This window comes from Rattus rattus, chromosome 12 (assembly GCF_011064425.1).
Source record: "Rattus rattus isolate New Zealand chromosome 12, Rrattus_CSIRO_v1, whole genome shotgun sequence".
Lineage (NCBI taxonomy): Eukaryota > Metazoa > Chordata > Mammalia > Rodentia > Muridae > Rattus > Rattus rattus.
In genome coordinates this window covers 318,978-334,354 of record NC_046165.1, presented here as the reverse complement: position 1 = coordinate 334,354, position 15,377 = coordinate 318,978, and the positions used below count along the sequence as shown (strand labels likewise).

General features: G+C 35.3%; 1 protein-coding gene across 1 annotated transcript; it reads left to right on the top strand.

Moving 5' to 3' along the window:
* The first annotated feature begins 13,221 nt into the window (after positions 1-13,221).
* Positions 13,222-14,166, top strand: LOC116913585 (olfactory receptor 1537-like). Its single transcript, XM_032917813.1, has one exon. It carries the CDS (start codon positions 13,222-13,224, stop codon positions 14,164-14,166), a length of 945 nt encoding a protein of 314 aa, XP_032773704.1.
* The last annotated feature ends 1,211 nt before the right edge of the window (positions 14,167-15,377 follow it).

Below are 15,377 nucleotides of genomic sequence, written 5' to 3'. Positions count from 1 at the left end.
CTTAGCTTTGATCTTTTTATTTTGTCCTGAATGTTTTGGATTAGGAGTTTTTTTATGTTTTGAATTTTCTTTAACATTTGCATCAATCTCTTCTACTGTATCTTCTACACCTGAGATTCTCTCTTCAATGTCTTTTATTCTGTAGGTGATACTTACATTTGTAATTTCTGATCTCTTTCCCAGGTTTTCAATTTCCAGGTTTGCCCCCTTTGTGTTTTATATATTGTTTTCTTTCACTTTTATGTCTTGCTTTATGCAATTCCTTCACCTGTTTGAATGTATTTTGCTGTATTTCTTTAAGGGGTTTATTTGTTTCCTTTTAAAGCACTTCCACCTGTTCACCTGTGTTTTCCTGTATTTCTTTCACTGAGTTATTGATATCCTCCTGAAAGGACTATTATATTCATTAAATTAAATTTTAGGTCAATTCATGCATTGATGCTGAGAGAACTGGGATCTGATGATGCCCATGATGTATATTGGTTTCTGTTCCTTATGGGCTTATTCCTCCTCTTGCCATATTATTATGCCTGTTGTTCGCTGGTCTGGGTGACTTTGTCTGGAATCTGCCTCTTTTGTACTTGGATTGCTTCAGTTCTCCTGGAAAGCCTGTGGCCCTGTCTGTAACAGACCTCCTTGAAGCTTTCCAATTGGAAGGTCTTCAGAGGAACAGTCAAGCTATTGTCCTTTGTGAAGTTGTTCTCCTGGGGGAATGGGGTATGGACTGTGGCTTCTCTTTCCCTGTTTGCAGCAGAACTCTAGAGAGACTTTCAGTCTTTTCGGTCAGTTGTCTTGCATTCCACAGAGTCCCCTGGGGTGTCTTCAGACTGTAGTATCTGTTACCCAGTTGCCCTGTGTACATAGGAACTCCTGGGATGCCATCAAGCTGTAGTGTTGTGAGTGCAGTGGATCTCCTGGGATATCTCCAGCTGTGGTGTCAGATGCCATTAGTGCAGCAGATTTTCTGGGATGCCGCAGGATATGATGTTTTCTGGGAAGCATATTAGCTAGAAGTCTGTTCCAGCAGAATGGATAGAGTGGAAGTGGAATGGTAGTAGGGCAGGGTTTTGGATAGGATGGTTACCTGAGTCCAATGGGCTCTCAGTAGAAGCAGTGGGATTTTGGGAGGGTTCTTACCAAATGCTCTGAGTCCAGTAGATCTTCTGGAATGCCTCAGGGTATGGTGTCTTCAGGGGAGCAGATTAGGTAGCAATCTGTCTTAGCAGAAAGGACCAGTAGAAAGGAGAGTGGTTTTCGGTGGACAGGGGTTTTGTGGTGTTTTTGGTCCCTGAGTCCATTGGGCACTCAGAGTCAGCTCTGGAACTTCAGGAGGATTCTTACCAAATTACTTTGATTTTCATATATTCCTACTATCCTCATAGTTCCTTTTATCAATTCCTAATGCTATTTTCTTTCATCTATCTTTGCATACAGCCTGTTCCTTCTCACCCAGATTCCTCTTTCCTGCATCTAACAAAGGCAGCTTTTAATCTGCTATCTAAATTAGAAGCAGTCCATTATCTGTATTCTCAGCCTTTTACAAAATGGGACAGGAAATAATTGAAGTCAATAATGAAAAAGGAATATCTTGCAGTTCAATTCTTAATGGATCTCTCATGTTCTTGTAAAGCTTCAGCAGCATGCTTCCTCACTCTGTTCCCATTGCCATTCTGGTATTATGAGAATATACAATAAATGCCAAACAAGATCTTCATATAGCATTCATCTCTTCTATAACCCATATATCCACCTCTTCAATTTTTTCCAAAAATCAGTTTTAGAGACTTGAGGATCACCTGCTCCTGTAGTCAAAAATCATCCTGAAACAGTAGTTACTTTCTGTCCTAGTTGGAATTTAACTAATCATCATAGCCAAAATACCCATGAGATTTGATATAGTAGAAGGAGATTTTTTTGTTACTGTTTTGGGTTTTTCTTTTTAGTTCAATGTTATAGACTTCAGTATATTAACTTGGCTCCATTTATAGCTATACTCATTACAGTAGCTTGTTTTAGAGGAAAAAACACTGGGCATGTTGAATTGCTTTTTCTAGTTGGATCTAGTTCCATACAATTTCCAACAACTCTCAAAATGAAGACAGAATGTAAGAACCAAGAATTGATCATGTGATTTTTTTAAAGGACAAGTTATATGCAATCTGGAACAATATATAAAATTTTTGTGTGTACTTAACTAATTTGAATATTTGTGTTTTGCTTGGCAGTGCTTTCAAAGGCTTATGTGAATGCAGTTTAATCATATTACTTAATAATATCAAGAAAAATTTTATCATAATAATTTGTAATATACTCATTATGGAGTAGTTGTCTTTTGAAGGGCATATATACACAGAAAACTAACATAAAATATTTCTAAGAGTAAACAATTCCTGCTTTCCCACTTTTTCAGTGATTATGATAACCAGAAAAGATACTGAGAACATCACACTGATTTTGAAGCAGTGTGTTGTGACACCAAAAGAATGAATCTAAGAAAGAAGTGGCATGATTAATAAGCTAAGACATAATTATTTGGATGTACCCAACATTATTGTACTTGAAAATATTATATAAAATTTTCAATAATTCAATATAAGAAGTAGGTTCTTCTCTAGGGTCTGTTGCTTAACTAGAAAGAGTTTCCTGAGCGTTTTTTTTTTTTTTGTGCCCTATATGGATTTCATTTTGTGAGGTGGGCCTTAGTACCAATAATGAAGTGATTGGTTTCCATGAAATTATTTCAAAAGTGGGTATACCTGTCTAATCCTGTTGTTATTGTGTCTTACAGGGCTCACAACTAGGTAAGATGAAACCATATGTACAAGATGTGTGCAATCTCAAAATATATGAAATAGTAAAATGAAGATCAGAAGATTAGAGCTATGGCTAATGAGCTCTTGACAATTCACAGGTTTTGAGAGGAGGGTCACTTTTCCCCATGAGTATAACCTATTATAAATTAACCATATTCCAGTGGAATGCCACACAGCCAAAATGTGTGTGCCTGAAAAATTAGAATTGATAGGAGGAGGGGAAAAAAGAAGGCACAAACTTATGTGACTAAGGATGCAGATAGACCTAGAAAGAGTGGATGAAGGATGTGAATATTATTAAAACATTATGCTTGAAATTATCAAAGATCTAAGTAACTATTTAAAACATCAATAATAGCAGTGAATATGCCATATTCTATCATGTTAATAATTACAAAATAAAGAAATATTACTTTTACATAACCCTTAGGTAAAATTTTCAAAAAAAATTGTAACTGTCAGACTAAGTACACCTGGTTGATGCCAAAAAAATGACAAAAAATAAAAGTACTACATAACTATTTCTCTAGTTTTTACATTTTTTTCTTCACCAGAATTTACCTTAGGTAACACCAGTTACACAAACCTTTATATTTTTGGAAAAGCCAGGGCATTAATTTCTAGACAACATCACATATATCTCTATTAAAGTTTTGTTTTCAAGAGAAGCTAGAATTCTACCAATCGAGTATATTTCAGAATGGATAATCTGAAGAGAAATGGGAAATTTTGGTTATAAATTATAATTAGTTAGATAGATTTTACTTAGTTAAAACATGACAGATGAAATTCTAGCAGGAGCTCAATATCACTGTTCCTTCTATTCAGACCTTTATTTTCTCAGCACGATATATATATATAAAGTTTGATTTAAGGTAAAGGTTTTTTTTTTTTATTAACTTGAGTATTTCTTATTTACATTTCGAATGTTATTCCCTTTCCCGGTTTCCGGGCAAACATCCCCCTAACCCCTCACCCTCCCCTTCTATATTGGTGTTCCCCTCCCCACCCTCCCCCCATTGCCGCCCTCCCCCCAACAATCACGTTGACTGGGGGTTCTGTCTTAGCAGGACCAAGGGCTTCCCCTTACATTGGTGATCTTACTAGGATATTCATTGCTACCTATGAGGTCAGAGTCCAGGGTCAGTCCATGTATAGTCTTTAGGTAGTGGCTTAGTCCCTGGAAGCTCTAGTTGCTTGGAATTGTTGTTCATAAGGGATCTCGAGCCCCTTCAAGCTCTTCCAGTTCTTTCTCTGATTCCTTCAACGGGGGTCCTATTCTCAGTTCAGTGGTTTGCTTCTCAGCACGATATTTAAAATATGCATATGAACTAATTTTGGGGGTCAAGAAGTGGACTGGGTATCATTTTTATTAGCAATAAAGACTAGTGACTTAGAAAAGTTGTATTTATCCCTCCTTACACACTCCAAGCCAAATATTTTTAATCCAGAAGGAAGTAAGAGAAAGGAGAAATACTGTACCATGAGGAAGAGGTTTATATTTGAATAGCAGTTCTTTTCTTTTTCCACTGTAAACTCCCCTGCCCTGTTTTATATTTGGTTTCAACAGAGGAGTATGGCTAATTATTTGTCAAGACTCACTTTAATTCTAGGTCCACAGCTTCCCCATACATCTTGCACTTTAACTCAGTAGAATATCAAGAAAGATACTTAGATGTTTACTTATTTTAGGTCAAGCTATGATGGTTTACAGTCCTACTGTGGAAGCTGTTGATATACTTGATGAATATTTTTAATTCACTTGTGCAATGCATTATGCAATTGTCATACATGATCTTTATTGAAAAAATTATTGTATGATTTATATTGATGAATATATAACAAATACATTAATAAAAGTAAATATAACACATAAATGTCCATGAAATTTATACACATGTTAAAATGGTATAGAATGATAAAGGTAAATTTAAAGGAAGAATGTAAACAACAACAACTGTGGTTCTGTTTACTATACCTTCTCTAAATGTCATATTGTATAATACTTGGAATAAGAAGAAAAGTTTTCATTTTAATATTTCAAAATTTTATTTCATTTTTTAATATTAGGAACAGAATGGAGCACTTTCATATATGTTGCTTGCCTAATATTCTGAAAGCCGGCAATCTCCATTTATCTTTATGTGCTGACCATATACAGAAAATTGCACGCTAACACTTTCAATTCTGCTTTGATATAAGTATATATTGATAACCTAAAAAATTCTTTGAATCATTAACACTCATGACTATTTTTAACAATCTGAAGCTAATTTATTCTTATTTTTAAATATTTTGAGTTATTACTAGTGAATTATTATTATTAGTGCATGCATACATGATTTTGTTTATACATATGTATTCCTAAATATCACAGCAATAAATATATTACATAATTCAGTTATCGATATAATCATATATTTAGAAAGAAGTAGAAGAGAAAAACTTAAAACTTTACACATTAAGGTAAGTACTGAGATGTTCTATGAGTTGCTGTGACTGTGGGATCAGTTCTATATAGTTCCTTCTAATGTTCAAGATCCCATGCAATATATTGTTAGTATCCAGGTTACTTTTATTCTATTGGATAAGAAATTATTGACTAGTATAAAAGCTCAGTATGTATATTATTATAACTAAAGAATAAACTAGCACGTGGCTCATCCAGGGAGAAGGCTGATTCTCCATGTCTCAGCAGTCAATTTGTCAGTAATTCCCTTTAGCTTTTTATCTAGGTGTGAAACCTGTGAAATTTTTCTCACACATGCCAGCTTTCATTTTAAGTTACTCAACTTTCCTACAAATACAGCATTCTGATTGAAAAGACATTTTATTTAAATTAACTGTCTACATTTTCTCAAATTAATTTTTTTATTTCTAAGAATTTTATTTGTTTCGTAATGCGTTATATAGAAAATCTCAATGTAATAGAAATAAAGGTTTTCAGTCAAACTAGTACAGTTTTTAGTTTTCAGAGTATCACACTATTTGGAGAAATCGAAAGGTTTATTATAAATAAAGAACAGAGTCAGATATCAATGTCTAAATCCATGTCTATATCTATGACCTCTTTCTCTGTCTACTCATCTATCTATCGTCTATATCTATACACACACACGCACACACACACGCACACACACATATATATATGTATGTAAAATAGACTATATTTAAGGAAGCAAATGGAAAACACCACATTATTAATCACAATAACCTGACTGCACAGTAGAGCTATTTTTCATATTATATATCCATCCATGGACCCATTTTCCTGTCCTCCCCCTCCGTTGTCCTCATCCAAATCACCATTCTTTCATCTTCGGTGGGCTGGATAAATTTTCTGACTGTTCTCCAATTAGTCTATTACGACTATTCACAAGCTTGTCATATTTCATACTGAATCTGTCTAAGAATCAAATGACAGGAAGAGGAATAAATGATTTAGCTAGAGCTCTATAGAGTTGTCCCACTGTAGAACTCCGGGAGACACTAATATCTTGTCATGTTTCATATTGAGCACAGCATAAGATTGAGCCACACCGTCTCAGTATATTCCATTCATGGTTTCCATGAATCTGAGCTTAAGGAAAACCTGTTAACCTACTGTGCATAGATAAAATGTAACTCAAATCCAATAATATATAAAAGTCTAAAATATAAATATAAGCATGTATGTATACAAGTATAAAACTTATATAAGTTAACCAAAATAAATAAATAAAATATAAAACGCAAGGCAAACCGATATTAATATTATGTGAAATATGTGAAAACAGATACTATATATCCAATAAGCTATTGTTTGCTAACTTTCAGTTCTTTCACTATAATTTACATAATGTCCAAGACTTTTTCAGAAATTTTCAAAAGTTTTCATACCTCACTTAAGTTATTATTTTCACTAAGTTAACACACTAGTATAACTGTTTTGTAAAAGCATGCTTGTTTCCTATAAATCTTTCCTATGAAAATTAGCATAAATATATTTTGAATTTCTTTACAAACTTAAAGTGTATTGGGCTTAATGTAATAAAGTTTTAACTGTATGTTATATGCTCTCTATTAATATGAGCATATAAAATCTATAACACAGAAGAAAAATAAGGGAAAAATTGAAAAAAGCAAATGCAATTGGTTAGAATAGAAGATATGTTTTTTGTCTTAAAAACATTTTTTTTTCATTTTTAAGAATTAAGGTTGTTCCTATTTCTAATTATTCATTCATGAAATACCTCAACTGGTTTTATAGTCGCAGTAGTGCCTTCATGACTTGCATTTAGACCATTTTATTTTCTGTCTGGTTTCTTAAATTAGGAGCAATGCAATGCAGCTTGAGTTTTTGAGAATATTTTAATAATATTCATGTGAATAGATTTGCTATTTAAATAATGATAGCCTTACAATCAATATGATATAGCTCATCCAGGAAGGTATTGTTCCTCTAAATCATAGTTATATCACTGTGATCACTCTTTGTTGTGTCAAATGGGGGCTCCTAAGAAAAGTACAGTACTCTGCTGGATCAGAGTAAATATTTTAACACTATTTTTCAGTGGTCCATATAATCAAAAGTGTTGTAAATTTAGGAATGAAAGTTCAGAAATCCATTTAATGAATAATTTGGCAATTGGGGAATTAGCACTGATAATTGCTTATTTTTCACATTAGCATATTTTTAGAATAATGGGTGTCCTAAGGGAATGTTTATTTCCTGAGATAGAGTACCTGAAGAAGTTAAACTCAGGACAGAGCTTCACAAATGCTCAGGTGACTGTGGGTGTGATTTTGAATCTGCAGAGGCACAAACTAGTTGAGTCCTAGAAGAAGATGACTGGAGATGCAGACAAAGCTCAAAGGTACTGTTGCCATTGAGGACTAGAACTTGTCTTCTCAATACTAATTGTAGAATTCTGGGTACATGCTTTTCCAAATTCCAGGAGTAGTGCCATTTGCAAGCAGCAAATACAAGTTGATATTGAGAATTTAAGGAGAGGTAAAATGAGCAAGTATTCTGTCACATACTCACACACTTGTCATTTAAACTATAAGACCTAGAACAATCACTCTCAGAACTTGGGCAGAAGTAGCTGACTATCCCCATTCATTCATTTAATTATTCCTACATTCTTAAAAGTACCATAAACATCTGTAATGTAATGTGGCAGACATGTGTTAATGAGGAGACAGGCTAGTAAATCCAACTGGTCATGTAGTTAGCAGTGGAGTATATTTCCCAAGGAAGTAAAAAGTTGATAACTTACAAAGTCCCAAGCACAAAATGCAAAGGAAAAATCTATTGCAAGATATTGGAGGACCATAGTATGTCAGAACTAGTTTTAGAAGAGATAGAAAAGGAAATGCATATTTATCAAATAACAGAGAAGGGTGCTCAGTAATACTCTTTCCACTAGAATAAACAGCATTCCAAAATATACTCAAAAGATAACTTTAATGTAGTCTAGGATATGTAAGTAGCCATATGTGTCTATCACAGAAAGAGGGGATTACATGCATGAAGACTTTATAGCCTACCAAACTAGATTTTGGATAAGTACATAATTTAAAACAGTCCTATCTAATTAGAACATGTTTTATAGTTTTATTTTATTCTGATAATCATTGCAGAACATAAGATATTTGACAGCAAAATGAATTTCAAAGAATAATGTAAAACCTATACAGTGGAATAATTGGAAATGCAAAAATATTATTATGAAATATAAAATTATGAAAACATTTTGTTGAAATATTTGAACATTCAACATCTTGAGTAGCATTGATGCCACTCAAATTTTTATGGATGTGAATTTACTCAAATTTTGGTTTATTATTCAACATTACTGTAAGTGCATAGAAGATTTGTGTTCACACATAATATGCTATCAAGGTAGTTTTGGCTAGTTTCAAGGTTTTACATTTACGCCATGAGCACGTGGTGTGTGGCACATCTAGCTAATCTTTATCCATATGTAGTATTGCCACAGCTTTTCAATGCCCATTAGGATATGCTTGTATGAAGATATTTCATTTTGATTTAATTGATGATTAATCTTTGAATTGATTATTTTATTTATCTACATTCCAAATTTTATCTCCCTCCTACTCCCCGTCCCACAGTTTTTCAGCACATCCCCCTGCCATTTGCCTCTGAGAGGGTGCCTGCTTCTCCCCACCACTTGTGCATGCCCCTTTCCCCAGGCATCAAGTGTCTACAGGATTAGGTGCTTCCTCTCCACCTGAGCCCAGACACCTACAGGGCACCTCAGACCAGCCTGCGTATACTCTTTGTTCAGTGACTTAGACTCTGGAGGTCTTAGAGTTCTAGGTTAGTTGACACTGTTGGTATAAATATGGGGTTGACATCTCCTTCAACTCCTCCAATCCTTCCTGTAATTCTTCCAAGTGGTCTATGACCTCAGTCCAATTGTTGGCTATAAATGTTTGCATCTGTCTCAGTCAGCTACTGGTACTGCTTCTCAGAAGACAGTCATTTAGGCTACTGTCTGCAAGTACAACATGGCATTAATAATAGTGTCAGGGTTTGCTGACCACCCATGGGATATATTCCAAGTTGGTCCTGTCACACAAAAGCCTTGCCTTCAGTCTCTGCTCCATTTATGTTCCTGCATTTCTTTTAGACAGGAACAATTCTGTGCTAAGAAATTTCAAGGTAGATTGGCAACCCATCCATTCACATGGCACCCTACTATCTACTGGATATGGTCTCTTCAGGTCTCTCTCCCCAGTGTTAGAAATTTCAGATAAAATCATCTCCACTGAGTCCTGAGAGCCTCTCACATCCATCCCAGGTCTCTGGGACTTTCCAGAGGTTCCCCCCATCCTCCAACCCTAGAAGCTGCACATTTCCATTCATTCACCTGAGCCTCTGGGCTTCTCTCCTGTATTTACGAGCACACCCGATCCTGAGCCTGTTTTCACCATCCCTCTCCTTCCTCGGTGCCATCTTCCTCCGCCTCCTTTGATTATTTTCTTCTCCTTTCTAACTGGAACTTCAGCATCCTCACTTGCAACTTCCTTCATGTTAAACTTTTAATGATCTAGGGGTTGTACCATGGATATTTTGTACTTTTTCTCTGCTAATATTCACTTATCAGTGAGTACATATGATCTATTTCCTTTTGCATCTGTGTTACCTCACTCAGGATCTTATGTTCTATCTTCATCCATTTGCCTGCATACTTCAGGATGTCCTCATTTTAAATAGAAAAATAGTATGATGTTTAATCTTAATGCACATATGACTATATACATATTTACTCATCACATATTGACTCTGTAGAGGTCTTATTTATAATGTTTATTTTTCAGTAATATGTTTATATTTACTTTAGAACAGTTTGCTTATGGCATTACTTATATGAATACTTTCATTATTTCATATTAAATCCTTTGGCAGATGTATTTAACAACTGTGGATTTATCACCTCATTTTTATACACCTTAAGTCTTAAATTATTTTTATATACTCTTTGACAGTTTACTAGACATGCTTTGATCATGCTCACTTTCATTCTCAGGTCCATGCTCCTTCCAATCCTATGCACCTGCGTGTCCTGTTGTTATTGTTTTTCCACCTCAGCCAATTTGTCCCTTCAATTTAGCTTGCCAATGGATCCTTAGCTGGGGTGAATTCACTTCCCATGCTGGCACTTGGCCTGCTCTGGCTTACATAGATCCTGTGGATTCTGCCAAAATCATGGTGACTGTTAAGGACAATTGCTCTGCTCTACCTAGATACACTGCTTTCCTATAGTCATCAACTACCTCTGTATCTCACATGCTGCCTAACCCTCTTCACAGTGATTCCATATCCATTGGAAGAGGGTTGTAGTTTTAAATTTAGATAATGTTCTCATTGACATTTGTCTTTACACAAGTTTTTGACAACTTTTCATGTACCAATACATACTACATACATATGGAAACACACACACACACACACACACACACACACACACATGCTCCTTATCCCATCTAGTATTCCCTGTTACAATCTTTTACTCATACAAGTTTCTTTCCAACATTAGTGACATTTTCGTTTTATTTCTGACCCATTTAACTACATCATCTGTGTGATCTTAAGTTTAGAACTATGCATTGGAATATGGGACTCTTACTAGTAAGAACACAATTGAACACTATGTGTGCCCATTTTAGAGTTACTAGTAGCCTATAGCTCAGTCAGAAGAGGAAATGTCATGTCTGCACCTCTCCCACCATATCATGATACATTATTAACAGGCTCAGTTGAATGTGGGCCATTGAGGCATTAACTGTTCCATGAAATCATGGTTGCATTTGCTGGGTCATTGAAAGAACAGAGTTTATCATAGAACTTCTCATTATTTATGTTTCCTATGGTCGTTCTGGCCCCTCTAACTTTATGATTAAAATGATTGTATGTTTTGGTTTTTTGTTATGTGTGTGAGAGATGCCAATAAATTCCTCTGAGTGTTATATTCAAGATATTTTATCTTACTCTGTCTACTTAAATCAGTGAGCTTTCTTAATATATGTTATTTATGCAATATATAGTTTATGTTTTTTCAATTTTTACTTTTCTATAGATTTACGTTCCAATCTTAAAACCCCATCTTGATCCCCCTCCCACAGTTCCTCATTCCATTCCTTTTTTCTTGCCTTTGAGAGGGTACCCTTCCCCCGACCTCACCAGGCTTTCCCTTTCCCTTAGGCCTCAAATATCTCAAGGATTAAATGCATCTTCTCCGACTAAGGCCTGCCTCCGTAGACCTCTGCTAAATTTGTGCCAGGGTCTTTGCACTGGCCCATGTATGCTCCTGGTTTGTGAATGTCTCTGGGAGCTCCCTGGAGTCTGGGTAAGTTGAAACTGATGGTTATCCTATCATCTCCCCTTCAGCTTCTTTAATCCTTCCTCTAATTCAAGCACAGGGGTCCCCTACTTCAGTTCACTGGTTGGGTGTAAGTATATGCTTTTTCTCAGTCAGCTCTTGTAAGGGCCTCTCAGGGGACAGCCATGCCAGTCTCCCATCTGTAAGTATCAGTAGTAGTGTCAGGCCTCGGTGTTCTCCTATGAGATGGATCCAAGGTTGGGCTACCATTGAACCACCTTTATTTCAGTCTCTTCTCCATTTTGCCTCTGCAGTTCTTTAGACAGGAACACTTCTGGGACAGACATTTTGACTGTGTGTTAGTAATGCTGTTCCTGTGCTTGAGGTTCTGTTTATTTATTGGAGATCAACCATTTGAGTTTCCCCTTCCCAATGTTGAACATTTTGGCTAATGTTACTCCAATCGAGTCCTAAAATTCTCTCACCTCCTGGGTTTCGGGTACTTTCTAGAGTGTATCTCCACCTCCTAACCCCTGAGGCAGCTTATCTCTATTCTCCTCTTGGCCATCTGCTCTCTTTTCCTGTCCCTCTCCCTATACCTGATCATGTTCTGCTTTTACATTTCAATATTTTTATACTTTGATGAATAAATTCTAATTTAAGTAGGAATTTAATTTGTGTACACAATGATTAATTGGTTCACAGTTCAATAGGATAGAAGATAATAATAACATTTCCTCTAATTAATTCATATCTTCACTGCAATTGTTCTTAATTCACAACATTAAAATAGAAAGAGAAAAAGTGCCTTGTGTCTGTTTCTCTAATTTTAATATGTGGAAATATAAAATCTTTCATTTGCAAGAGTATCAATTTGAACTAACAACACAAAAAGTGTTGCAGGGTTGTTTGATTGATATGATGCTAGTTACAGTTATTTCTCTAGACTGTAAATAATAAAAATACATTGTATTAGTTAACAGTGTCGTTGATAAGTAATGGTTGTAAAAATGGGTACTTTGTCTTCAAGGCCTCACTAAGCAACCTGTGCCTCTCAAGAACTCTTTGCCAAACCAGAACCCCAGGAGCAGCAAATGTCCACTAACTAAAATGCAAATTTCACATTTGGATATTTATGGACTTTTTTTTAATCCCAAGAATTAGAATAATGGGGATATGTAAAAGAGAAATCTGGGTGATCTCTTGTTAAATAAGATTTTGGATAAATTATCCACTGTTTTTTAGGGAAGGGCTGTTTCCTCAACACTGGCAAGCATGTTTTTACACTGATACCCAATTTGCATCCTAAATTAGAAACATTGCTTTGAAATCAACAAAATTTTAAAAAACATAGTACATTGATAGTGTTTCCTATGAAATTCATTCTTAAGTTTTAAGTATATGTTTAAAAATAATAGTAATAGAAATTTTATTTATCAAAGATTATACAGTTAAATCAATTATGTACAGACCCAAGGAGTTCTAAGGCAGATAATTTATATAGGGAATTTGTGTACAGGGAAAGAATGAAAATTCACGCTAACAGCTTTACTATGCTTTACTTCTTTAGGATCAGAATGGAGGACAATACAGCAAGAAACCATTCCACAGTGACTGAGTTCTTCTTAGCTGGGCTCTCACAGACGCCAGAACTCCAGCTGCCCCTCTTTCTCCTCTTCACAGGAATCTATCTGATCACTGTAGCAGGGAACCTGGGCATGATCACACTGATTGGACTCAGTTCCCACCTGCACACACCCATGTACTATTTCCTCAGCAGTCTGTCCTTCATTGACTTTTGTCAGTCCACAGTTGTAACCCCTAAAATGCTGGTGAACTTTGTGACAGAGAAGAACATCATTTCCTACCCTGGATGCATGACTCAGCTCTACTTCTTCATCACTTTTGGCATTGCAGAGTGCTACACACTAGCTGCAATGGCTTATGACCGCTATGTTGCCATCTGTAACCCATTGCTTTACAATGTAACTATGTCCTCTCAGATTTACACTTCTCTGATTTCAGGGGTGTATATTTTTGCTGTCATCTGTGCATCTGTAAACACAGGCTTCATGAGTAGGATTAAGTTCTGCAAATTAGATGTAATCAACCACTATTTCTGTGATTTTCTTCCCCTCTTGAAGCTTGGGTGTTCTAATATCTATATCAACGAAATGTTGATTCTATCTTTTGGAACAGTGAACATATTTGTCCCAATGATGACCATTATTATTTCCTACATCTTAATCATTGCCAGCATCCTCCACATTCATTCCAGTGAGGGCAGATCTAAAGCCTTCAGTACTTGCAGTTCCCACATCTCTGCTGTTGCTGTCTTCTATGGTTCTGCTGCATTCACATACTTACAACCATCATCAGTGATTTTAAAGAACCAAGGGAAAGTGTCATCTGTATTTTATACTACTGTTGTACCCATGCTGAACCCCTTGATCTACAGCCTGAGGAATAAGGATGTTACTGTTGCCCTGAAGAAGATACTTGAAAGAAAAAAATTCATATGAACAGAAGTTACATGAAGAATATTTCTCAGAAATATTAAAAGTTATCTAGAGTACATCAATTGACTTGATACTATTATTTTACCTTACCTGTCATTATTATTTCTCATTTTCTAGGACTTTTATTTTTACAATTTTTACTATTACAAATTTCAACTTTAAATTTCAAGTACCTAATATGTCATATGTTTCTAAGAATCAACAATGGTAAGGAAAACCTGGATCCTTATGTTCATATTTGATATCCAATCATAGTATATACATCTTCTTCACATTTATAAACATTAATTTCATTTTACAAAATTATTTTTAATTACAAGATGATATTATTTTATTCATTCTCAATTCATTTTTGACAATTTAATATGTAAGTGCTCTAATTATGTCAATTTTTTCATCTCTCTACGGCCACTCCCATGAACCCCCTGCTCTCTCTCAAATTAATGGACTGTTTTCCTGTCATTCATATATACCCATAGGAAAACGGATTGTATTCTCAACAATCATTCTGATCCCTCTTTCTCCATTTAGCAATAGGCTTCCTTTAATTTCTCCCAACTACACTGAAGTGTTGCATGGTATTTTTTTGTTTGTTTTTTTGTGGGTGTTTGTTTGTTTGTTTCCACTCTTTTTGAGGAGACTATACTTTTGAGATATTCAGTTTCACTTTTCTGCCATGTATTGAAGATACATTATTTTCACAGACTTCATGGTACTCTGGTTATTAGAATATTTAGTTTCCTTCCAGAATCTTCCCTGACTTTTAAGCAGGAACTCAGTGAGGCAGATGGATGAGTTGTGGCTCTCCACCACACCATCAATTTTTTCCCTCTATTTAGAACAGTTATGGAGTTATGTAGTTGTCTCCATCTGATGTAAACATAGTTACAGTTATCTGTGTATGATTCAATAAGAACTATGTATGCAGTTATAAATTATACTATTTTGTGTAGGTGACACTATTAGATTCTTCTGTAAGTTCCAAAATCTCATCAGAAACCCAGAGTTGACCATGTATATAGAACTAGTTAATGATCCTATTGAGTCAGGCTTAAGAACATTTTGATAGCTATTATTTCCTGTCATGGTAACTGGAACTCCTGTACCTTTAGCTAGTACTTGACTTTCTGGCTATTACTCTGTTTCATGTGTGTTGCAACTGGATATAGTAATTATTTTACACCCTTGCGAACTTAGATTTCAGTATTCTTTGT

Coding starts and splice junctions, on each gene's coding strand:
- LOC116913585 (XM_032917813.1), top strand. CDS start 13,222: ATGGAGGACAATACAGCAAGAAACCATTCCACAGTGACTGAGTTCTTC.